Raw genomic sequence first — 25,575 nt, 5'->3', positions numbered from 1 at the left:
TCATAGACGGAAAAGACCATTTACAACCAATACAGGCAATTTACTAAGGAAAAGGTTTTTTAAAGTTTTTTTGACAGTTATAGCGCCACCTATTGCCCAGTCGCCACCAGATTGTCCTCAGAGTGTGCCCATACATGTGTGTCAAATTTGGTGGAAATATCTCATTTTGTTTTGAAGTTATAGACACATATATATGAGAGCATAAAAAAATGACCCATGAGCGACTTTGATTTTGGATTTTTTTTTTTTTTAATTTTGACATTTGGGCATTAGAGTTTAGTTAACGAACTATGGTTCCGTGTTTCCAATGGTGGTTTCGTCTCGATCGGATTAACGGTTTCTAAGATATTCGAAAAAGTTTTTTAAGTGCTAAATCACAACATTGCACAAACCATAAGCCGTGTAGCATGTTTGGTATCGTTGGACTTGACAAGGATTCAGGAGTCTAAGGACATGAAAATAAGTCTACCACACCCAAAGTTATAAGCATTTGAAAATTTTATTTTACCACTAGGTGGCGCTGGCGCCGTTAACCTCGTCTAATAGGAGCTCAAACTTCACTGCATGTCAATTTTCAAGTCAATCGGACTAACGGTTGCGTGGTTATAGCTGTTTTCATGTTTTTGTTTCATGTTATAGTGCCACCAAATGTCCAATCGGCGCGATTTTTTTTTTTTACTGTGACCACAGATTGAGCCCACAGACAAGTATTCAGAGATTGGAAATCTCTTCGTTCCAGAATTATAGCCATTTTAGTAAAAGTGGCCCTGCCCATTTCGAAGTTTTGGCGCCCCTTAGCGGCCATCAATCAAAATTGCAACTTTTTTTTGATAACTTTTGATATTCAGTCTCCAGAGAACATTTCTGCACTGGTTTGGTTCTGATCGGGCAAAAAACCTAGGACTAGTTTGCAAAAGTAGGTTGTGGACAAAATTCAAAATGGCTAAAATTTTTCCAAGCGCAGATGACATCGGAGGTACGTTTCGTCTTGGATTCCAACGATATAAGGAACTTGAGTCTATGACAAACGGTCTAGGAGTTATGAGCAGTTTCACGTTTGATTGCTGTAGCGCCACCTATTGGCCAATTGGGGTCATACCTTGTCAGTCTCTCCCCAAATTGAGACCTATCTTCTGGCCAAGTTTCAAGTCTCTAGGCCTTACGGTTTGGTCTGCACAATCAGTTTTACGGTGGAAGAAAAATAATAAAAATTCTTAAAATTACAATAGGGTTTCAGCGCTTGAACTTCTAATAAAATGAAGCTTACTGAGGACCATCTAGCATTGTGACATTTTCAATTCTTAAAAAAAACCCATTTAAATTCCTGTGATTTAAAGATTTAAATTAAATGTATGCATCAAACTAGTATTTGTTGTACCATATTTCATTTATATTGTTTTTTATTTTAAAAAGAATATAAATTATTTTAATGATATACATATAAAGTGTTACCATAATTTTAATTTTACAATGTCTTTGTTACATATCTTACATGTACTTACTATAGTAATCACAGTAAATTATGCATAATTACAAGCAACTAAACCCTAACCCTAATTATAGAGCAAGTACATGTTGTTAATTAATATTACTCAGTATTTATTTGTATAATAACTCTGTAACAAGGGTAACAAAATAAAGTGCGACCAAAATTATGAAGGAGGGGAAAAAAAAAAAAAAAAAAAAAAAAAAAAAAAAGTACTTAAATGTCATAAAAATAATGTCAAAATGAGGTGAAATATGACCCAGACACCTTGTTCAACTTTCTTTGGTTGATATTTCACAGAAGATCTTCTCCCTGTCAAAGCAACTTATATGTACATAAAAAAGCTGGTTTTCCCACCATAGTATCTATAGAATATAGAGTATCTATAGAATAGTATCTACTATTAAAAAGTAACACCAAAAAAAATGGTTACACTTTATTTTAAGGTGACAGTTACATTGTACTTATTCAAATAGGTACTAGTAATATTAACTAACTATATGTACTTACTATAGAGTTACGGTTAGGGTTTGGTTTGGGGTTACGTATTATGCATAATTTACTGTTATTACTATAGTAAGTACATATAGTGACATGTAACTGCGTCACCTTAAAATAAAATGTTACCAAAAAAAAAAAAAAAAAAAAAAAAAATACATTAGATTGGATAATGTGGCAGTCTATACCAAATGTACAGTTTACTAATGCAAAGGTGAGAATTCAGCAAGAATCATAACCCGTTCTTTAAGAACTGCACAACTAGGTTGTTTATTTTGTGATAACTGATACAGGATAAATGTTATACATTCTTTTTTTTTTTTCTTTTTTTTTTTTCAAAACACTGATATTTTGTCATTTTTCTGTTTTAATATGTAAAAATTACACCAAACAAAAGCAAGGATTTGGCGAGATCGATATGATACATGATCTGGATGTTTAACAAAATCGACTATAAATCATGAGCAGCGATTGACGGGCGACACTGGCAATCCTCTGATCAGTTATAAGAGACGATGATAACAAAGAACACAAAACAGAGAACTAAAACGAGGACGTTACGGATAAGATGCCAGTGTGCGCCAGAGAAACATAATTCTTCCAAGTCATCATTCATAGCCAAGAAAATGCACACAGAATAATCTTTCTGCTGTATATATGCAACTGCTCAAACTCTTGAGTCGACTGTACTGTACAAAAAGACATACAGATGTTGTAGACATACTTTAAACCTAGTCTTTCAATACTTCAGTATAAACAAAACAAAACTCTGGTTTCAGGAGCTAAAAACTACAATGGACTTTCTTAAAAAAAAAAAAAAGAAAAGTTTTTGACATTCACATTTCTGAAACGTCTGGTAACGGCATTGATCATGATGGACTAGTGTCGACATGTGATGCTTTTCAATTAGGCATTCCCTCCTTTGAGCAGCTGTCTGTCCTCCTTAAAGCACTCCTGTCTGTTTGTTGTGTTTCAGCCGAGCATGTTTAATCTCAGCCATGAGCATGAGTGAGTGAGAAAGAGACAAAGAGATCACAAAAATCCATCCCAAAGCTTGAGGTTGTTACGGTGAGGCGGGGGCCTTGCTGTTGTAGTGCACCTGGTACCTGTTGACATGTAAGCCTTTGACCTGCATGGACACGCAGGTGGTCTTGCAGGGGATCATGTCCTCATCTTCTTCTCCCATGAGCCAGTCCTGCACGCTGCGCTCGGCGGCAGGGGACACGTGCTCGCTCAACCAGCCCCGGTGCCACTGCTCAAAGCGCTCATGTTGGGCCCGTGCTACTCTGTGCTGGGACTAGGGAAAGAGACGGGACAAAAATAAAAATAATGAATACGCTACAGTTCAAAAGCTTGGGGTCAGTAACTGTTTTTTTTTTTTTTAAATAACTTTATAGAGATCTAGTATAGAAATACTAGAATGAAAAATGTGTAGTGACTAGGGGTGTAACGGTACATGTATTCGTCCCGAACCATCACGGTACGGACGTCACAGTGCATACAGTCAGACGGTGAATATAGTCAGTCACAGGCGATTCACACTCCAATTCACACTCCAATTCAGAAGGGGGTGCGAGCGGTAATGCAATGCTGTTTGCTAACCGCCACAACAGGAAAAAGTGCAGAAGAAGAACAGACGATCTATGCATAGATATGTTTACGTGTCATCTCTCAACCAGTGTTTCAACTGTGGAAAGACATCAATAAAAAAAAAAAAAAAAAAAACCCTCACAGCATTACATTTACCTCAAGCAAGTCATTTAGTGTCCACAGCATGTTGGTTTACAAGAGAAATGAACTCTAGAGGGGAGAATTTCACTAAATATATGCACTATATTGGCTTATATATTCATTATATTTACTTTACCTATTAGTAATGTCTCATTTAATATGTTTAAATAAATTTGTCAAGTTATGACAGTAACTGTGTAAAATAAATAATTTTATAAGTAAGCAATAAGGTCAGGAGGCTGTGCTGTATCGTGAATAAGTCAAGGCTTATTCACGATACAGCACTAGCCTCGAGTACCTTATTGCTTTCATAAAATGGTTACCACACAATACAAATATTAAAGCCAGAAATATGTATCAATGCAACTTTCATTAAGTTAACTTTTTCTAAAAGCCTTCCCTTCCGCTGGAAAAAAATAGTCCCTGACCGTGAACAGCAAAAGAAGTTACATTTTCACGCCATTAGATGGCGACAAAAACTGTCTTTATGAGTCTGTCAGTCATTGTTTTGAAAACGGAACAAGACGCAACTGACAAATGCTTTGACTAGCACTGTCAGATATGTGAAAACCCCTTAAATGTTAAAAAAGGACAAGATAATACATTGGACATTTAAACAGATTTTTTATTATGAACATAGAACTGACCTGAAGGAAAATGCTAAATCTGAATGCAGGTAATAAACTCGCTCACTCGATCTCTTTCTTACAACACTCTTCTACATAATACAGTAAGCTTCAATGAACAATATCAATTGAGAACATACAGTTTACGTTGCTAAGAGTGGTTGTTAAGGGTGTTGTGTAAAGATACACAGAACCGTTGGGTGAAGCGGTCATAGCCGTGTTTTATCGTGAATAAAACACTGCTATTGACCAATCAGAATCAAGGACAGGAACTAACCGTTTTATAATTAGAAGTTAATGCAATTGTTATTTGAGTGCTGATTATTATATCTAAAAATAAATAGCAACTCAATTTAATAGTTTGGGCTCTGTTGTTAACTGTAACCTTTAATATTATAGTAATGTGCAAGAAAGGGCTCCCTGTATATAATTTACAGAATTAACAGATAGATTTTTTTTATCCTTAGAAAATGTTAATTATAATTTTTTTTTTTTTTAAAGAGAGGGACACAATTTGCGCAATAAAGCACTATTTAATAAAAAAAAGAATCAATTTTATGTTTAGTTTTCTCCCCCTTGATGTACCGAACCGTAACTTCAATACCGAGGTACGTACCGAATCGTCATGTTTGTGTACCGTCACACCCCCAATAATGACTATAGAAAAGTTCAGGATTTGTTTTTGTATTTTATCAACATACCCTCCGAGCCTTCACCAGGGCTCCTCGGCGGTACATGTAGTCTTCGGAGTTCATCACAAACACCATCTTGTGCGTGTTGAGTTTGAAACGGCAGTCCAGGTTCCCGGCTGTCTCCACACCCATCTTCCGATGCCACTCTCTCCGGCAGCGCATGGCTTCCACCTGCTTGAGCTGCCAGCCGCGGAAATGCCTCAGATTCCTAAAGGTGAGAGGTGTGGAACAAACGTAAACCTACTTTCACCTGGCCAGACCTAATTCAGCATTTATTAAAATTTACACAAACAAATTTTTGGTTTGTTACAGTTATGTAACAATGGTCTATGACTTAATACTGAGACCGTGATCAATTTATTACAGAAACATTAGTGTCTGATAATATGAGGGAATTTATTAGAGAAAGCAAGTAATACTGGGCTTGTCTACACCATGATGTGGGCCACCCTCCAAAAAAAAAAAAAAAAAAAAAAAAAAAATATATATATATGTATATATATATATATAATAATAATAATAATAATAATAAAAGAAATAAAATAAAATCCTTGCACCTTTAAAATAAAAACGTGCCCACAGAAAGCCGCCTCTCATACTGAATAGAGCGCGATACTGAACGGAGTTCCTTTCTGTGTCTTTTTGCAATTGAACGGACAAATACACACAAAAATGTCAATTTCCTCATAAACACAGCCGGATATGTCTTAAGTGAACATGAACAGTTGACAAAGAAAACGCATGTGTAACAGTATACTGGATCTGTGCAGCTCTTAAAGTGACAGCAGCCTAATATTCCTGCTGCCGTCTCTATAATAACGTTAATCAAACAACAAAAGAGAGAAAATTCACTTGCTGCTTTTGACTAAATAACATTTGTAGCTATTTGTAATGAATATTTTATTTATAAAGTGGTGTTATTTTACATTTGATAACAGTTTCTGTACCTGAAGATCTTAAAACACTGTTTACTTCAACTGTATCTTTGTTCAGTTGTATTTATTTGTGCGACTGCTAATTTGTTTATTTGTTCTTTTTTAATTAGCCTTTTTTTTCGTTCTTTTTTTAATAAGAGTGTTTACTCGTCTTTAATAATGCTTTAAATTTATATTAGTTAGGCTAGTTGTTTTTGCTATGGTATTTTTAAACCATAGGCAGAAGTTCCTTGTCTTAGTGTTCTTTAACTTGTTGATTTTTGTTCATGGTATTCAGCTATAATGAAATGTTTTGCAACAAGACTTAAAATGTGAATGATATACACGTTTTTTTTTACTTCCTTATTGGAATCGAAATTAGGAATCGATAAGCAGAATCGGAACCATTAAAATTCAAACGATACTAAACCCTACTATTAACCATCTGGCTACAAAAGGGAAAGAATAAGCATAAACAGAGCAGGTTAAACGTGCATAAATTTTTTTTTTTTTTACCTGGGTAGAAACACAGGCTTGAAGTAGTAGCCTTCTGCCTGAGAGCACACAGACTCCGTCCCTATATACTGCTCCATGTAATTAGACAGGCTCTGAAACAACACCATAAAAGACAGCAAACATTAATGCATTAGAAACAAGATTACACTCCTGCCCCACCAAACCAGACTACCCTATTACATTTAATGCTTTAAAGATTTCTAGGAAAAAACAAGTACTTTCTGTTATAACAATAATAGAACTGTGCGAGGAGGAGGTACCTGAACATCCAACGGGTCATCGCCCTGGGCCTCCTCCGTGTCCAGCAGCTCAATCGTTAAGGTTACCTGACCTTTGTTTTGAATAAACATGACCTGACAAGAGAAAGAGCCAAGAAATTACAACTGAAACTAATAGATATTACAAAACATGCATAAAAATTCATAAGATGAATGCAAGTGAGGAGGTGAATATCACATCTTAAATTAGATATCCACATAAATGTTGGTCATATATATATTATATAGGCACAGCATTAGGACAAGCACCTTGAAGCAGTTCTCTTCAGCCATGACTCTCTCTGCTTTCCATTGGTAACTGGCCTCCCAAGCGGCACGGACACACTGGGATGAGAGATTCCCACCAGCGGCTCCCCTCTTCCTCTCAGCCAGGTACAGCTCAGTGACTTGCAGACATACCTCATCACTGACCAGGTGTTGAAGCTGCCAATCAGAGAGAAGAGCATGTTAACACCCTGATCACAGTAAAGGCTCTTTGGTGTATTTGTGGGAATACAGAGACTCTTGACTGTCACACTTATGATGCTATAATAGGGGCTGAACGATTCATTGAAATAAAACCAAAAACGCCTATATCACCACCCACAAAAAAAAAATGTCTGCACCCATAGAACTTCACAAAACTGACACCATGTCATTGATCATGCTTTCAGCTACCAATATATTAATCTTTTTTGGTAACATTTCACAATAAGGTCTTATTTTTTAACATTAGTTAATGCATTAACTAACATGATTTTTTTTTTTTTTTTCTTCAGTATTTATTAACATTTGTTAATGTTAGTTAATAAAAATGGTAACACTTTACAATGAAGTCTCATTTGTTAACATTAATGTATTAACTAACATGAACTAACAATGAGCAATACATTTGTTACAGTATTTATTAATCTTTGTTAATGTTAGTTAATAAAAATCTAGCTGTTCATTGTTAGTTCACAGTGCATTAACTAATGTTAACATATAAAACATTTGATTTTAATAATGTATTAGGGTTACACTTTATTTTAAGGTTTCCTTGTTACACTGTAATTATACATTTAAGTACCGAGTAATATTAAGTAACTACATGTACTTACTATAGGGTTACGATTAGGGTTTAATTGGGTTTAGGGTGTTCCATGTAATTACGCATAATTTATAGTTATTACTATAGTAACTACATGTAACAATGACACAAAATGTTACCTGTATTAGTAAATGTTGAAATTAACATTAAATAAGATCAATAAATGCTGTAGAAGTCTTGTTTATTGTTAGTGCATGTTAACAAATGTAGTTAACTATTGTTAACAGATGGATCATTATTGTAAAGTGTTTCCCTCTTTCTTGAACTTAATGCGTACTTATACAAATATTAATGCGTTTAAATCCAGAAATCAGACTGGAAAATGCAGAAGAAAAAAAAAAAAAAAAAATGAAAATGCACTCTCATATTTACATATAAATGCATATATTCAGTATTCAGCAACTATTCAATTAAGATGGGTGAATCAGGAAAAAAAAAAAAAAAAAAAAAAAATTGACATTTACAAAATGTCTTCTAATGGTTCAAAAGCAAAACCAGCCATTTGTAAAAGGTCAGCGAGTAGAAAAAGTCGTAAATTACAAGTGTAATTTTCTTTGGTGCAAGAAACCTTAACTATCATTATAATTGAACTTCAAGGGGAGAAAAACAAATGCGCATAATATGGCCCCTTTGAAAGTATACAAATTACCCCAAAAAAACGTTGATTTGTGCAATCCAACTCTTTGACTCACCTGTCTTACGATGTTCTGAATAAGCTTGTCGATGGTGAAGCCGATGTAAGCGTGGATGGTGAACATCTCCCTCAGGGTGTCCTCATACTGCGTGGACTCCAGGTTTCCATCCAGTAGACTGCGTACCATGTCTAAGAATGCTGGGTAATATTCCTCTAACTCCACCTCACCTAATACAACAGACATTACTTGTAAAAATTGTGCAAGAATGCTAATTTGGTTCTAAAAACTAGACTTTTAACTATCCCAAAGCAAATGAACTTGCTGCCACAATGCTGAGCTGTTGTAGATGGAAGTGATCATTCAGGAAATCTACTCACTTGGCTGTTTTAGACGCAGCTCCATGGCCAGGTCATTTGCCTTTTCTCTGCGCCCCTCTCCCATGAGCAGCCGTTCCCGATTCTGCTCCGCCCTGTGTTCCAGTAACTGTCTCTCAGCCTGCCTGTAAACCCTCAGCAGCCGCGAGCAGAGAGTCTGGTGCAGCCTCAGGAAGAAGTACCAGTTATTATTGACGAAGAACAGGTTGTAGACTCCATCCAGCTCCTTCTGGTGCTCAGCTTCTGGGTCTCGCAGATCTACAGCCTCCCCTTCTGGATTCATGCTGTGGGAGGCCGTAGAGGTGTCCATGCTCTGAGGGGAAGTGCATCGTCTTCTTCTGGAATCGCCATTCAACTGTTGTTGGCCGCCTGTCGTTGAGACTCCACCTCCTGCGGCGGAGCCGTCCTCACCCTCTGCCTCCTCGTCTGTAAACTCTTCCGTCTCGCTAAGCTCTCCACGACGGGCAAAAAAGAGATCGGGGACGAAGTGCTGGATGATGCGCTTGATGTGATCCTTGTCATCCTTGTGGATGGTGGGCTGCCGCTTGACGTGGTAGATGATGAGGGAGGCAGCGTCTTCCAGGATCTGTTTGTCTTCGTAAGTGAAGATCATGTGGGGCTCACTGGTCGAACCTGTGCCCGAGCCGTCACGACCTTGCTGGCCCACACCGCCCTCCTCTGTGCTCTGCTCCTGCCGCTGTAGAAGGGAAAAAAAGTGCTAGTAACAAGTTGTTATCTGCATGACACATGAGACTCTTGTAGCAAGCGAACTGAGATGAGATTTCAGACACTGTCCCCAGTTCTTTTTAACCCTGTATTCCTGCTCAATATGTTCTTACTGTTCTTGTATTTAAGTTTATTTTGACAATAAAGACAGATCTATGTGCCATTCCTAAATTATATTGCTATGTTGCTCTGCTGCTTTTTTTGTCATTTATCATTTATGTAAAAACATTGACAAATAATTCTAAAATGTTATTTAGGCAAATAAAAATTAAGGTATCCAGTCTATTGTGTTTCCCTACCTAAGAAACATTCTTAAAGTTAGGGAGGCTAAGAGGGATTAGAAGTGGAAAATAGTAAGAATATAAAGTTTTAAAGAGACCCTGTGGAAATAGACCAGAAGAAAGATGTGAGTAAAGATTTTGGGGAATAAAACGACTTGAGGTGTAGTAGAGTGGAATAATTCATGAGATACTGTTTATTAAATCAAGTGGTTGAAATGTCTGCTGCCTTTTTTCCATTGCGTGAGAAGAATGAAAAAAAGGTGAAAAACTAATTTTGGTAACAGTATTTCACTGAATAATGATATTGCGAAATGAACTGTTATAGATGTATGCTTTTGACCTTCAAATCAAATGTCACTGTGACTAAATCAATGAGCAGAACATTTAACTATCATTGAACACTATCATTGTCAGTCTCCAACAAGTTTAGTTCTTTATTAACTTCCATTGTGACTTTAGTCTCTTAAAAAAAAAAAAAAAAAAAAAAGACCTAAATTATTACCACCACTACAGTCAAAATAACGTAGTGTACGACTCAAAATAGTTTCTTTTAGGGACAGATTATAGGTATGTGAAAAGCTCTTCTCCAGTTCCTGAGACTGAGCTGTTAGGCCTGCAGAGAGGAAAAAAAAAAAAAAAAAACCTCACCTCATCATAGATGCTCTCTATTTCATTGAGAAGACTCTTGGATCGGAGGGCCTTCATGTCGTTCTGTTTGAAGTTGACACCCTGGTGGTCCAGTGATTTCAGATACGCCTTCTCGTATTGCTCTCTCCAGATTTTGTTGAAACCCTGCTGAGCCTCCCTCCACTCCTCCTCTTTAGCTTTCAATCTACAGCAAGAAAATCATCAATTTTCTTCATCAAAACGCTTTTTCTGCTAGAGTGAGGAATTATTAAAACTTTGTGAACACAAATAACTGCAAAATAGTAGGGACAGCACCTAAAAATTACAATTGTCATCTATGGTTTTCATTTTTAATGATTTATCCCTTTAATTTAGCTGTCAAATTAAACTGTAGAGGTACTTTGATTATAATTAAAGGGTTAGTACACCCAAAAATGAAAATCAATCAATTACTCATTCTCATGTCATTCCAAAAGACTTTCGTTCATCTTCGGAACACAAATGAAGATATTTAATGAAATCTGAGAGATTTCTTTCCCTCCATTGAAAGTCTATTCACCCAAAACTCTGATGGTTCAAAATGTTTATAAAAAGAGATCGGAAAATAAATCCATATGAATCGAGTGGTTTGATCCAAGTCTTCTGAATAGACATGATTGCTTTATATGATGAACAGATTTAATGCTTGCTTGACCCACGAGAACCAATAAGGTTAATTTTCGCGTGTTACAGCAGCATGTTTGAGGTTCCGCGAGAACCAATGAGGTTTGTTCTAGTGCATCAAGCATGTACATGTGGTCAAACATGTTTGAAGCTCAATATCAATGTTTGTGTTCCGAAAATGAACGAAGGTCTGATGGGTTTGGAACTACTTGAGGGTGAGTAACTGATGACAATTTTCATTTTTTGGTGAACTAAACCTAAAAGAGGCAGTGTGAGAGAGATGCGGGGGGGGCGGGGAACAAGAAGAGAGAATTGAAAGGAAAAATAAAAATAAGATTTGTTTGTTAACCTTTTAAGTACAACAGGAACTGCAGTGGCTGGACTCCTCTTCAACCCTTCTATGATCTCTGGAGCCTTGTCGCCGTAGATACGATAGACTGCACGCCGCTGTATGACCTCAGAAGTTCCACCCAGGCAGTCGTCCAATCGGAAACGCTCTTGATCCTCCGGCGAAAGGCGCGATAGCTTCTTCTGCACGCTTTCCAAAACTCTTATCGTTGCCAAATTAGTCTCAAGCACAACATCCAGCTACGAGGTTTATAAAAATAAATAAAAAAATCAATAAAAAAAAATCAATATCCATCTCAACTGAGTATCACTTGAAACCTTCTGATATTTTTTTAAAAAGATAACCTTACCTCAAATCTCTCATCCTCACAGCGATGAAGTTGCTCTTCATATGGTGTTTTCTTGGAACTCACAAAAGTGGAGTCTTCAGACCAGGAAGGGAATGAGACCCAGGTATCATTCAGCACCTAAAACAAAACAATGAGCTTGAACCACTTGTACAACCATCAGGTTTCTGACCCCATGACTGAAGCCTTCATAGATGTAGCAGTATCTGATTGCTCTTTTAAAGATGTCTGGCACACCAGCCACTTCACATTTGGCATGAATATCTAGCTTATTATCTACAGATAAAATTACTGTTTACAAACAAGCGTTCAGCGACGACACCTCCGGCTTCTCCAGGCACCATGGAAGCTATTTGAGATGAGTGCTTCCATTCTAATGGAGCTGAAAAAAAAGTGCAGTGTGGGGGCTGAAACACCCCATTTTAAAAACGATTCATGGAGATTTGGGTTTCTGCAGATTTGTACCATTATCTGTGGATCAGGCCCAACCCAGGATGTGTGTCATCATTACCGCCTCTCTGTTTTTGTCATGGCAGATTTGCATTTCTCTTGTATTATTAGCAGACATCTGAGGTGAAATGTGTATAAAACCAGTAAAGGAAATGTTACATAATATTATTTTATATTGTTGCCAATGTAATAATTATATTACAAACATTACATTGCTTGTGTGTCATCATAATTTTATCTATATCCATTGAAAGCGCAGTACCTCTTTGCATATAGCAGTTCGACCACTGCATTTGGGCTGCTGGTAGGTCTTGGGAAGGGCTCTGTAACTGGAACCCAGGCGTTTACAGGAGGCGTAATCCACTTCTCTGCCTCCACCCTCCATGTAGCGGTCAGAGAGGCCCGAGATGGCATGAGACAGCTCTTTATCACCCAAAAATGACTTAAACTGGGTGTACAGTTCTGGAAACTTCCTACAGAATAAGGCACCAGTGGCATATGACTCATGAGTGACATGAAAGGGCTGTAAAATGCACCATATGAAAACAAATAGGATTAAATAAACATTCCCCTTTTTAAAATTGGTCTTACCCCAAGAATGGAGTTACAAGCTGCAGGAGTTCAGCCCCTGAAACCACTTCTTGATTGAACAGGGCTATGCAGCGTAAGAAATTCTCATACACCTCCTGACTCTTGAGGAGACGACGAACCTAAAATGATAAATAAATAAAATTGTTCAATGGTTGAGACTATGTAATAAATCCTAAGGCAACGACTGACTTGCTACCGCTTAGAACAACTGTGTCTATGAAACGCACCTTATCAAAGAATGTGAATTCCCGCAGGACTCCGTGTTTTCCTACAGAAGCAAAAGACGGGTCCTTGGAACAGGAATATTTCATTTTTTTCTACATGGATAAAAAGATAAATTAAGCATAAGTAACCCACATATATTGGGAGATATTCAGACTTTACAACTCTTTGAGATGCAGCGGTATATAGGATCCTTGCATTGGCACGAGTGAACTCTGACCTTCAGAAGTGGCGTCATGTGGGGCAACAGCATGGGTCTAGGTCTCTTCTTGGTCTGTTTATTCATTTCCTCTTCATCTGCTTTCTTCAAATGGTCTTTGCCAGTCAAAGAACCTCCAGTGAACTGGAATCAGAGACGTAGTCCTTATAAAAATCATTTTACCTATCAAAAGTTTGGGGTCGGTAGGGTTTTTTTTCTTTTTTTTTTGTATTTGACGGAAGTCTCTTATGCTCACCAAGGTTGCATTTATTTGATAAACACAAAACAGTAATACTGTGAAATATTCTTACAATTTAAAATAGTTGTTTTCTATTTAAATATATTTTAAAATATAATTTATTCCTGTTATGGCAAAGCTGAAATTTCAACATCATTACTCTAGTCTTCAGTGTCACATGATCCTTCAGAAATCATTCTAATACATGGATTTGGTGTTAAAAAACATTTCTTATTATTATCAATGTTGAAAACTATCATGTTTTTGTGAAAACTGTGATAGAAAGTTAAAAAGAACAGCATTTATTTGAAATAGAAATCCTTTGTAACATTATAAATGTATTTACTGACACTTTAGATCAATTTAATACATTCTTGCTGAATAAAAATATTAATTTATTAAGTCTTACTGACCCCAACATTTTGAATGATAGTGTACACAACTGAAAATGTTTAAGAGAAAATCATTTCGTTGCAAAAAAGCACAAGACAAATTTAAAAGTGCACAAAGGTAATTTTCTAACCAGAGATCTCTTTGCATCAGGCAAAAACTGGCCAAACTCTGCAAGCAGATCCTCTTGACCTTTGAAAAGGCTCGCCACTTTAGAGAAAACCTCATCTTCGGTCATTCCTCCAGTGCTACGGCCTCTGCTCTCCTTCACCTCCAGCTGCTCCTTCTGCAGATGGACACAGGACGCCCAAAATCAATGAACATCGATAAGTTTATGGGATGGGTAGGAAAACAGTCCAAGAGCCCATTTCCCTTTAGCGCTAGTAGGTGGTAGCCTAGTCTCAGCTTCAAGGCAGCACACCCACACGGTCTGTTCATCTACTGTCTGATGCATACTGAATGAAAAAAGGCAGACGCTTGCCAAAACTCACGCTCCAAATCAAGCTCCAATCTGATTGGCTTGCTAAAACTAAAGATACCTACAAGCAGAACTGTATATTCCTACAAACGCTTTGTATTCTGATTTATTGTCTGTGAAATTATGAGGACTTCATATTTTAACACTCACAAAAATTCAGATCACGAAGTATACAGACATCTTTTGCAGTCCTAAATGCACATAATGACAAAAAATAGGTTAGTGGCTTTTCGTGTTGTTCAAACAATTTGAAGGGATAGTTCATCCAAAAATGAAATGACAGATGACGGCAGCCATCGACTTCCATAGTAGGAAAAAAAATACTATGGAAGTCATTGGCTACCATCAACTGTCTGATTACCAACATTCTTCAAAATATCTTCTTCTGTGTTCAACAGAAGAAAGAAACTCATACAGGTTTGGAGCAACTTGAGGGTGAGTAAATGATGACATAAGTTTAATTTTTGGGTAAACTATCCCTTTAACAAGTGGTTCTTTGCCAAAACATGCTACATAGTGGACCAGACCTTATGTTGATAGTCAAAAGTTTGGCTCAGTGATATCAGTGGTAGCCTAGTGGTTAAGGATTTGGGCTGGTAATACAAAAGGTTGCAGGTACGGTCAAACCTAGAGAAAAACAGAACAAAAATGTGGTTTCACTATTGCTCTCACCTGGTATGTATGCAGAATTTCCAGAAAGGACCGATAGGTTTCTGGGTTGTCCAAAAATCGATTTTTGATCTTATTGACGTAACTGATGGCGCTGTCAAACTCCACAGGACTGGGCTCTGATGTGGGAGGGGACACTGACGTGGTGGCCGGCTGTGATTGGCTCTCTCTGTTGGGCAGAGGAAGTGACAACCTGCTTGATTGTTCAGGAGGTCCAGACGATGAAGCGATGCTCTCAGGAGAGGTCACGGCTTCATTCTGAGCCGACCCTGCCTCAGCCAATACTGACGAAGAGGCACTAACCACAGGGCTGCCCGTGCTCCTTCCTGGTCCTGGAGAGACCTGGGGGGAAAGAATAAGAACCATTTAATCAAAGTCTTACTTTAATATACCAAGAAAGACAATGTCCCACATAGGTTCATTACATCACTTTAACACAAAACATACACTACCGTTCAAAAGTTTGGGGTCGGTGAGATTTTTTAAATATTTTTGAAAAGTCTCTAATGCTCACCAAGGATGCAGTTATTTGATTAAAAATCCAGTAAAAACTAATATTGTGAAATATTATTACAAAGCTGAATTTTCAGCATCATTACTCCAGTCTTCAGTGTCACATGATCCTTCAGAAATCATTCTAATATGCAGATTTACTGCTCAAGAAACATTTTTATTATTAATGTTGAAAACAGTTGTGCTGCTTAATATTTGTGTGTAAACCGTGATACATTTTTTTTCAAGAGCCTTTGATGAAATAGAAATCTTTTGTAACTTCTTAACTGTCTTTACTGCATGTTGATCAACTTAATGCACCCTTGCTACATAAAAGTATTAATTTCTTTGAAAAAAAAAAAAAAAAAAACAGCTTATAATTTGTCTATTGCATGAGAGAAAACAATGTATCAAACTCTTTTATACTTAATTGGTTAAAGGTATTAACACAATTCATCTGCAAACTGAATTCATCATGCTAAAAATCTGGAAATATCCATAACAGTGCTACATAAATTGGAGGAATTATGTAATTACAACTATAACTGTTGACAGCAAGCAATAATAAACCTCTTGCAAATTTACATGAAGTAACTGTCCGTTTATTCTAAAACACAATGTGACTGGATTCAGCGGACTACTCCCCGACAGTCTATGTGGCATGACGTCACCAAAGTGTGAACTCTAAGGAAGCCAGTGAGGGGCCCATTTGGGACAGGGCCAAAGTCAACATGAAATCAATATCAACCCTATTTACTCTGTTAATACACATTCCTCGTCTTTTTGTTCACAGTTCATCATTGCACATTAATAAAAAAAAAATAAAAAAAATATTTGTCTTTTCAATCACTCATTAAAATGTAATTACTTGTTCCACCTCTTCTTTTCTTTTCTGCCAGCAAGTCAATGTGGGCTATTTGAAAAGGTCAAACAGCTATTTAGGCATTGTTTTAGCAATCTTGCATTCTAGTAGGCAACGCTTACTTTTCACAATCCAATCAATTCCCAATAGATGAAAAAGTAAAGACCTATTCTAAATAGTTTTTCTCCAAATATCTTGCTTCACTCAGAGATGTCACAGAAGTAAATTAGTTGTGAATTCAGTGATGACCTTTTCACAGTTGATGAACTGAAACAAGCAGTGAAAATGAAGAACAAAACACAGACACCAATGCAAACTAGTAGTAAACTGTTGCACCACATGTTCTACCTGTGAGGGAAACGGGGACTGAAGAAATGCCATTCCATTCTTAGGAATTTCGATCCGATACCCAGGCGGTAAAAAGGCATTAAACCCCAGGACAAGGTCAGGATGCCCATGGAAGAGCTGAGAAACTCTGTTGATAACGCCTGGTGTGTCAATGCTGTGGATGGAGACATCAGAAATACATTCATTCATTCATTCATTCATTAATACTTTTTGTGCATTGGAGCACATTTAAAGTGCACAGACACTTACATACCTTTGAGATTTAAACTCTTTCATGATATCCAGAAACTTATTGTATATTCCTGGATCATTTCCAAACCGTATTTTGACTTGGTCCAAGTAAGATAAGGCATCCTCCACCTGCAACAAGAATAAACCTTGTTTACTAAAATTATGTTTCCAAACAATATAAAACACAATAAGCATGTACATGGTGACAGAATGCTTTCCAAAAAAGTAATGTGGTGTCACCAGTAAAGGTATGAGATGATAACATGTATTTACATCAGTTACTAAAAAAAAAAAAAAAGTATCATAGTACTAGCATATTTTTGACATGGAAGTACCTAGGAACATAAAGACAGAGATACATGAATCTCACCACCATGTTATATATCAAAGTACCATGGTATTACCATAGCTACACCAAGGTACCGCCACAGTACTTTTTTCCAATGTGCATGTACAAAATACCATGGTGGTATTATGGTACTTTACCTTTTTTGGCTCGTGAAAGGACAGATGTGGGTCATCAAGTCCATTTCCAGTGAATGTGGTGCTCCATCACACTGAATGACTTTGCATTTGCTTATACTATTAAAGTAATACATTGTCTACAGTACATTCTTTGAATTATGCAAGACAAGAACGAAAAAAACACTGGGGTATTTCATTTTTAAACCACTACACGCATAGAAAACGCAAGGTATTTTCCTCTCTGTTCAGAAGAACAAAAACCCAAAGAGAGAAAAAAAAACGCACGCCTAAATAAATCTTCAAGATAAAAAGAACAGTTACAATGTCCTATACAAACACTATGATGCAAAAAAAGTGACCCAAAAACAGGCGGTCTAAGAGAAAATCAGCCGGTTTATATTCTCTTTGTATTTTTAATAAAATTCAGTGAGGAAAATAAAGGCTCACTGACTCTTTTAGCTTTGCTGCGTTAGCACTAATGCTAGTCACAACACAACAACCCCGCTACGATTTCACAACAAAAACAAACAAAACGCGATTCAAACTGCTTTTTAACAGAGAATCGATTAAGTTATGCTTAACAGACACTTTTGATTTCTTTCAAAGGTCAGATTAAAAACGAAAACGGACACATTTATGACAAAAGCAGCTGTTAGCGGAGCAAACCCCCTTTTCTTTCTCTTATCTACGTCAATTAAATTCAAACAAACCGGCTTAATCTAAAACAAATCAGACGTAACGTGTGGATTTTTTTGGCGGACTCACAATAAATATCCACCGGTTTTGGTTTTAACAAAGAGCAACGGTGAAAACACGACAGCGTAAAGGGAAAACATTAGACTTTAATTCAGCAGGCACACTTCCATCTTGTTTGACTGGTAAACTAGCATTGATTTGACCAGGAATTGGTGCGTTAAGCGACAATAACTCGACTTTTCTAGCTTGAAATGGTGTAAATAAGTGCGTAAGATTTTCAAATCCATTTACGTTACACACACACACACACACACACACGCTCATTGTGAATGCTTTGATATGCCCCATATGCATATGAACAGCACAGCACTTCCTAATACACAATGCGTTGTAAGAGAGAAGGAAACACATGCACTTGCTGCAATGCTCTTTACCTTTAGTTTCTGAAAGTGCTGCTGCTGGACTTGCTTCTGAACCACATAGGCCTTGTCTTGGATCTGGTTGATTTGCTTCGCAGTGCTGCTGTGAGCCTGAATTTTCGCCATGGTGCGTTTCCTTCGCCACCAACAGCCACCGAAGCCACGATGATTTAACGTTACCGTCCCTCCGTATTTGCAGGTTGTTCTGGCGTGCAAAAATCAGTTCGGTACGGGGGGCCACCCAGCTCTCTTCCCCCCACAAGTCCAGTCTACTTTACGGACGGCCACCCAGTTACTCCAGTATAGACTTCCAGCTCAAGACCGCAAGTGTTTAGAGACCTCTCAACCCCTACTAAAACTACACCATCAAGCGGAAGAATCAATAACGTGTCCCCATCGACATCCACGAAGAGAACGAGAAACAATGTATGTATTTTTTTCCCCCCAATGGTCGTATTATTTAAACAAATTGTGTATGTCTCTTTAAATTCGGCGGCAGCTGTGCGCTCGATCCTAGCGTCCGGAAACGGAGGGAGCAGTGGAGAATTGAAAAGCGCACGCGCACAAACCGAAAGAGGGCGGAGTGTACGGAATCTCAGCGGCCGCAGGCATGAATGGGATTCTGCACACGTTTTTGTTCATCGGGAGAGTGTTGCAAAAAGTTGTTTTGCATCGATTTAAAATGTTTTTGACTGATTGCGTTGATCAGCAATTCTGATAAGTCTATAGGCTATGTAATATGATAAAATATATTTGTTAACAGAAATGAATTTATTTAAATATGACCACTTTAAAGTTGTAAACGGGAAAATCATTTATGTCCCTTTGTTTCAGGGGAAAAATAAAACTTAGTTATTTATTATTATATGGGTCAATAACGTGAAGGGTATTTTTTTGTCCAAAGGCCTTAATAATAATCATAAAAAACAAAGATATGACATCCAAAGTATGTAAGGTAGTACAACTAGATCTCTTTTATTGAATCCAAAGGGTTTTAATTATATTTTGCTGCATATAAAGGTATTTTAAAGATTTTGAAAGGTCATTTGATTTAACTGTCCAAAGGCCAATACAGCCATTTCATTTGTGATTAAAATATCTTAAAATGTAATAAATGTATATATTTTTTTATTCTGGTATGATTTTATAACATTATATTAACATAGTGCAAAATAGTATTAAAATTATGTGTAGAAGTCGTTGCTTTGTTATGAGAAAGAATGTCCGGAAAAATGAATTTCATTGGTGTAATTCGGAGTAACCAATATAAAGGGACCATTTTGGATCAAGTCATGCGGTCAATATCATGTGACAGGATGTGACATCATCCAGACACCTGCAAAGGACCACATGGTCATGAAGCAAAGTAACTAACTCTCTCTTAACTATTTAAAAATTTGTTGTTTTCACTTGCTTGTATGCACGTTCCGAAACATCAGGTCATTCGGTACAACCGCTATAAAACACGGAAAATGTTGTAATATTTAAAAACTTGTACTAAATAAAAATTGTTTAATTGTCCTTTTCTTAGCTAGAAAGCTAACTAGCTAGATATCAGCCTGTTAGCATTGTTTGAAAATATCGTCATTCGGTATAACCGAAATTTTGGTTAAATCGAAGGACTTTTTTGGTGACAAATTTTGTCCATCTTGTAAAAAATGACAAAAGCAGTGTTAATTAACTATAAAAACCACATACTCATTGTTAACACTTAATAAAACTTAAAAATTAATTATAGCTCCTTGTTTTTTTACACTTAAAAACCTTATTCATCAATGACCCATTTATGCTTGTATGAAGAATACGTTTTGTACATTACTCTTCATTATTGCAGCAGGTCAACCTTAGCCATAGTCTAAATGAGAAATAACATGCAAACTATTGTCTACGAATTTTAAATCTTGCTTTAGCGAAACAATTTGGGTGTCGCTGAAAAAAACATATTGCCACCGATTCAAATATTCCATTCAGGCACCATAAAATATATACTGAATGTATCAACTGCTTTAGTCAGTCTCTTGTTTTTGAATAAATAAGGCTGACACAAAATGAAGGTTTTAAAAATAAGCGTGGTTTATAAAACCCAAATATGACAGGATCACCAAAGTGTATACAGAAACACAAATGTTGAAACAATTTGAGGCAAAATTTGAAGATTCAAATCTATCACAGAAGAATGGGGAAAAACAACATGTGATTCATAGTTGCAAAAGAATATAGAGTGCTATCCTCATTCGAAAATGTGGTGTTACTGTTAATTTTCTCAAAACTGACTGAATCCTTTATCAAGTCTCTTGAGTGGCACACAAAAATTGTAGAAATGATACACTCCTCCACATTTCTGAACCAATATCACTGTACATATGGATGCTGAGCACAAATTTGCCCCATTCAGTGCTTTTTGTAATGCATTGCCAATTGTCTTGCCTGCATGCTGCTTTTGTTTTGCACTGTAAATAGTTTAATTTTTTTACATTTGAAATGTGTAAAAGAATGTTATTTAATTTATTGTACTAATTATTTATGTACAAGTCGAAGCCTTTTTCTTTAAATGAGCAGTATTATGGTAGATGAAGGGCATTTTTGATTAGCCACAATCCCACACTGTCTTACATATGTGAATTCTATGGAAATAGTGTAACTTAAGATGCTTTGGTGAATATGGAATGTGATCGGTTTAATCTACAGTAGGTGTATATTTGTACTCATAACACTTTCATCCCCAGGGTTTGTGCCCATTTGACAGGACTTGTTGGGTTGATATTGTGAACTCTGATGAGGAATTGCTGGGGAGGATTGGGAGAAGAATGGGACATGTTAACATTCTCATTAACACCCTAATTAAGGGTTCTGTTATGAGATGAACCCTCAAAATGTAGGGTTTTTATTTTGTACATTTTTTTTTTTTTTTTTTTTTTTTTACTTTTTCAAATACAGAGCTAGAATAATATACAAGCTCTGACATCTTTTCTTCATGGGGGGAAATAAACTATGTTGACTTGATTGCTTGCTACACCCATGATGTTAAGTGCTTGATATCTCTGCATCTTTTCTATCTCCTATCTTGATGTTGTATCCCTTCTTAAATACTTGACTGTGACATTGTTTGTAGTTGGTAAATGGTTGTACTTTTGAGTAAGTTAAGACTTAAAGAAAAATAGAAAAACTTGTGGTTCTGTGATTAAATAGAGACATAAAAAGAGAGAAAATGTCTCTTTTTACAGAGTAGTTTGTAAATGTTGAGTGTATTCCTATGGTTCCACTGATGATCTCTGCTATCTGTAATTTTTTTTTTTTTTTTTTTCATAAAGCATGAACTTAAAAAAAAAAAAAAAAGCAAAACATATCAGCTAAAAATTCATTCTTCGTTCTGAGCCGACCCTGCCTCAGCCAATACTGACGAAGAGGCACTAACCACAGGGCTGCCCGTGCTCCTTCCTGGTCCTGGAGAGACCTGGGGGGAAAGAATAAGAACCATTTAATTAAAGTCTTACTTTAATATACCAAGAAAGACAATGTCCCACATAGGTTCATTACATCACTTTAACACAAAACATAAACTACCGTTCAAAAATTTAGGGTCGGTGAGATTTTTTAAAAGTCTCTAATGCTCAAAGGATGCAGTTATTTGATCAAAAATCCAGTAAAAACTGTAATATTGCAAAGCTGAATTTTCAGCATCATTACTCCAGTCTTCAGTGTCACATGACCCTTCAGAAATCATTCTAATATGCAGATTTACCGCTCAAGAAACATTTTTATTATTAATGTTGAAAACAGTTGTGCTGCTTAATATTTGTGTGTAAACCATGATACTTTTTTTTTTTTCCAAGAGTCTTTGATGAAATAGAAATCTTTTGTAACTTCTTAACTGTCTTTACTGCATGTTGATCAACTTAATGCATCCTTGCTACATAAAGGTATTAATTTCTTTAAAAAAAGCTGACTATTTGTCTATTTTAAGCTGTCTATTGCATGTTAGAAAACAGTATCAAACTCTTTTATACTTAATTGGTTAATACCTTAAACTTTAACTCAATTCATATGCAAACTGAATTCATCATGCTAAAAATCTGTGGAAATATCCATAACAGTGCTACATAAATTGGAGGAATTATGTAATTACAACTATTGACAGCAAGCAATAATAAACCTCTTGCAAATTTACATGAAGTAACTGTCCGTTTATTCTAAAACACAATGTGACTGGATTCAGCGGACTACTCCCCGACAGTCTATGTGGCATGACGTCACCAAAGTGTGAACTCTAAGAAAGCCAGTGAGGGGCCCATTTGGGACAGGGCCAAAGTCAACATGAAATCAATATCAACCCTATTTATTACACAGTTAATACACATTCCTCGTCATTTTGTTCACAGTTCATCATTGCACATTAATAAAAAAAAAAAAAAAAAAAAAAAAGCAAAAATATTTGTCTTATTTTACTTTTCACAATCCAATCAATTCCCAATAGATAAAGTAAAAACCTATCCTAAATAGTTTTTCTCCAAATATCTTGCTTCACTCAGAGATGCCACAGAAGGAAAATTAGTTGTGAATTCAGTGATGACCTTTTCACAGTTGAACTGAAACAAGCAGTGAAAATGAAGAAAACACAGACACCAATGCAAACTAGTAGTAAACTGTTGCACCACATGTTCTACCTGTGAGGGAAACGGGGACTGAAGAAATGCCATTCCATTCTTGGGAACTTCGATCTGATACCCAGGCGGTAAAAAGGCATTAAACCCCAGGACAAGGTCAGGATGTCCATGGAAGAGCTGAGAAACTCTGTTGATAACGCCTGGTGTGTCAATGCTGTGGATGGAGACATCAGAAATACATTCATTCATTAATACTTTTTTTTTTTTGTGCATTGGAGCACATTTAAAGTGCACAGACACTTACATACCTTTGAGATTTAAACTCTTTCATAACATCCAGAAACATATTGTACATTCCCGGATCATTTCCAAACCGTATTTTGACTTGGTCCAAGTAAGATAAGGCATCCTCCACCTGCAACAAGAATAAACCTTGTTTACTAAAATTATGTTTCCAAACAATATAAAAACACAATAAGCATGTACTTACTAAAATGCAGTTACTAAACAAAAATCATAGTACTAGCATATTTTTGACATGGAAGTACCTAGGAACATAAAGACAGAGATACATGAATCTCACCACCATGTTATATATCAAAGTACCATGGTATTACCATAGCTACACCATGGTACCGCCACAGTACTTTTTTCCAAGGTGCATGTACAAAATACCATGGTGGTATTATGGTACTTTACCTTTTTTGGCTCGTGAAAGGACAGATGTGGGTCATCAAGTCCATTTCCAGTGAATGTGGAGCTCCATCACACTGAATGACTTTGCATTTGCTTATACTATTAAAGTAATACATTGTCTACAGTACATTCTTTGAATTATGCAAGACAAGAAAGAAAAAAAACACTGGGGTATTTTATTTTTAAACCACTACACGCATAGAAAACGCAAGGTATTTTCCTCTCTGTTCACAAGAACAAAAACCCAATGAGAGAAAAAAAAACGCACGCCTAAATAAATCTTCAAGATAAAAATAACAGTTACAATGTCCTATACAAACACTATGATGCAAAAAAAGTGACCCAAAAACAGGCGGTCTAAGAGAAAAGCAGCCGGTTCATATTCTCTTTGTATTTTTATTAAAATTCAGTGAGGAAAATAAAGGCTCACTGACTCTTTTAGCTTTGCTGATTAGCACTAATGCTAGTCACAACACACAACAACCCCGCTACGATTTCACAACAAAAACAAACAAAACGCGATTCAAACTGCTTTTTAACAGAGAATTGATTAAGCTATGCTTAACAGACACTTTTGATTTCTTTCAAAGGTCAGATTAAAAACGAAAACGGACACATTTATGACAAAAGCAGCTGTTTAATTCAGCAGGCACACTTCCATCTTCTTTGACTGGTAAACTAGCATTGATTTGACCAGGAATCGATGCGTTAAGCAACAATAACTCGACTTTTCTAGCTTGAAATGGTGTAAATAAGTGCCTAAGATTTTCAAATCCACTTATCCACTTACACACACACACACACACACACACACACACACACACACACACACTTTCTCTCTCTCTCTCTCTCTCTCTCTCTCAATTCAATTCAATTCAATTCAGATAGCTTCTCTCTCTCATTGTGAATGCTTTGATATGCCCCATATACATATGAACAGCACAGCACTTCCTAATACACAATGCGTTGTAAGAGAAAAGGAAACACATGCACTTGCTGAAATGCTCTTTACCTTTAGTTTCTTAAAGTGCTGATGCTGATAGTGATGTGACATTTGAACCGAGGCTTCGGAGCTTGTGCCGAGCATAAATTGGCGTGCCAGATGAAGCCCCGATTCGAGGCTTGTGTAGAAATCACGTGACCAATGACAAACGAAGCCTCACTTTCTGTCCAATCACGTGCGCGATTCACTTTGAGTGTCGGAAAGTTCGAACCCTCAGGTTTTCATTTAGACTTATTCAATTACATTTTTAAATACCCAGTCATACTGGAATTAAATGCCGCAGTTTAATGGGTAAATTAATTTATCACGGAGATAAATTCAACACACACACACACACGCACTATTAGGCTTTTATTTGAGCACATAACATGAAACAGTGAGGTGGCTGCTTCGTCCGACGAAGCTTCTTTCGCAGGGTTTTGGCTGCTTTATTTTTTAATAAACACCAGATGGCGCTGTTTTCGACACTCTCGAAGCTTTGAATCTTTTCCCGAAACAATGAGGGGAAAGCCTCAGTGCTTCATGATCGTGAGGCTTCATTTGCCCATCACTACCACCCAGCTCCACCCATTTTTCTTATTTCGCTTGAATATCATTTTTTTTTCATTTAGTACTGCCCTTCGGAAGCAACAGAAAATACTTGCATGTTTCCCGGAAGACAAATTAAATACAATTTACCTTGATCTTCAAATTCGAAATGTTTTCACCCCC

General features: G+C 36.7%; 1 protein-coding gene and 1 long non-coding RNA gene across 10 annotated transcripts; one reads left to right on the top strand and one right to left on the bottom strand.

Moving 5' to 3' along the window:
• Nucleotides 1-230: 230 nt before the first annotated feature.
• Nucleotides 231-25,020, bottom strand: sin3b (SIN3 transcription regulator family member B). 9 transcript variants are annotated; one of them, XM_051904593.1, is made up of 19 exons: nucleotides 24,874-25,020; nucleotides 23,474-23,580; nucleotides 23,226-23,379; nucleotides 15,052-15,390; nucleotides 14,035-14,187; nucleotides 13,295-13,417; nucleotides 13,080-13,169; nucleotides 12,853-12,971; nucleotides 12,524-12,734; nucleotides 11,815-11,931; nucleotides 11,466-11,704; nucleotides 10,475-10,658; nucleotides 8,823-9,516; nucleotides 8,503-8,672; nucleotides 6,991-7,164; nucleotides 6,724-6,816; nucleotides 6,464-6,555; nucleotides 5,043-5,241; nucleotides 231-3,281 (listed from the first exon to the last, which is right to left on the bottom strand). In XM_051904593.1, exons 1-19 carry the CDS (start codon nucleotides 24,946-24,948, stop codon nucleotides 3,048-3,050), a joined length of 3,567 nt encoding a protein of 1,188 aa, XP_051760553.1. In that variant the 5' UTR covers nucleotides 24,949-25,020; the 3' UTR covers nucleotides 231-3,047. The 9 variants fall into 9 exon arrangements, with proteins under 9 accessions (XP_051760553.1, XP_051760554.1, XP_051760555.1 ...); XM_051904594.1 differs by lacking the exon at nucleotides 23,226-23,379 and adding an exon at nucleotides 16,751-16,904; XM_051904595.1 differs by lacking the exons at nucleotides 23,226-23,379; nucleotides 23,474-23,580 and adding exons at nucleotides 16,751-16,904; nucleotides 17,004-17,110 and having other exon boundaries at nucleotides 24,874-25,006.
• Nucleotides 17,529-24,136, top strand: LOC127518204 (uncharacterized). The gene is made up of 2 exons (XR_007931495.1): nucleotides 17,529-17,675; nucleotides 24,074-24,136. It is a non-coding gene; the product is annotated as an uncharacterized LOC127518204 (long non-coding RNA).
• Nucleotides 25,021-25,575: the final 555 nt, after the last annotated feature.

Source organism: Ctenopharyngodon idella, chromosome 8 (genome assembly GCF_019924925.1).
Source record: "Ctenopharyngodon idella isolate HZGC_01 chromosome 8, HZGC01, whole genome shotgun sequence".
Taxonomy (NCBI): domain Eukaryota; kingdom Metazoa; phylum Chordata; class Actinopteri; order Cypriniformes; family Xenocyprididae; genus Ctenopharyngodon; species Ctenopharyngodon idella.
The sequence above is the reverse complement of the archived record's forward strand: the minus strand, read 5'-3'. Positions and strand labels throughout refer to the sequence as shown.

Coding starts and splice junctions, on each gene's coding strand:
- sin3b (XM_051904592.1), bottom strand. CDS start 18,687: ATGGCGAAAATTCAGGCTCACAGCAGCACTGCGAAGCAAATCAACCAG. Junction 13,170..13,294: donor ACATGACGCCACTTCTGAAG/GTCAGAGTTCAC, acceptor TTATCCATGTAG/AAAAAAATGAAATATTCCTG. Junction 6,556..6,723: donor ATGACCCGTTGGATGTTCAG/GTACCTCCTCCT, acceptor GTGTTGTTTCAG/AGCCTGTCTAATTACATGGA.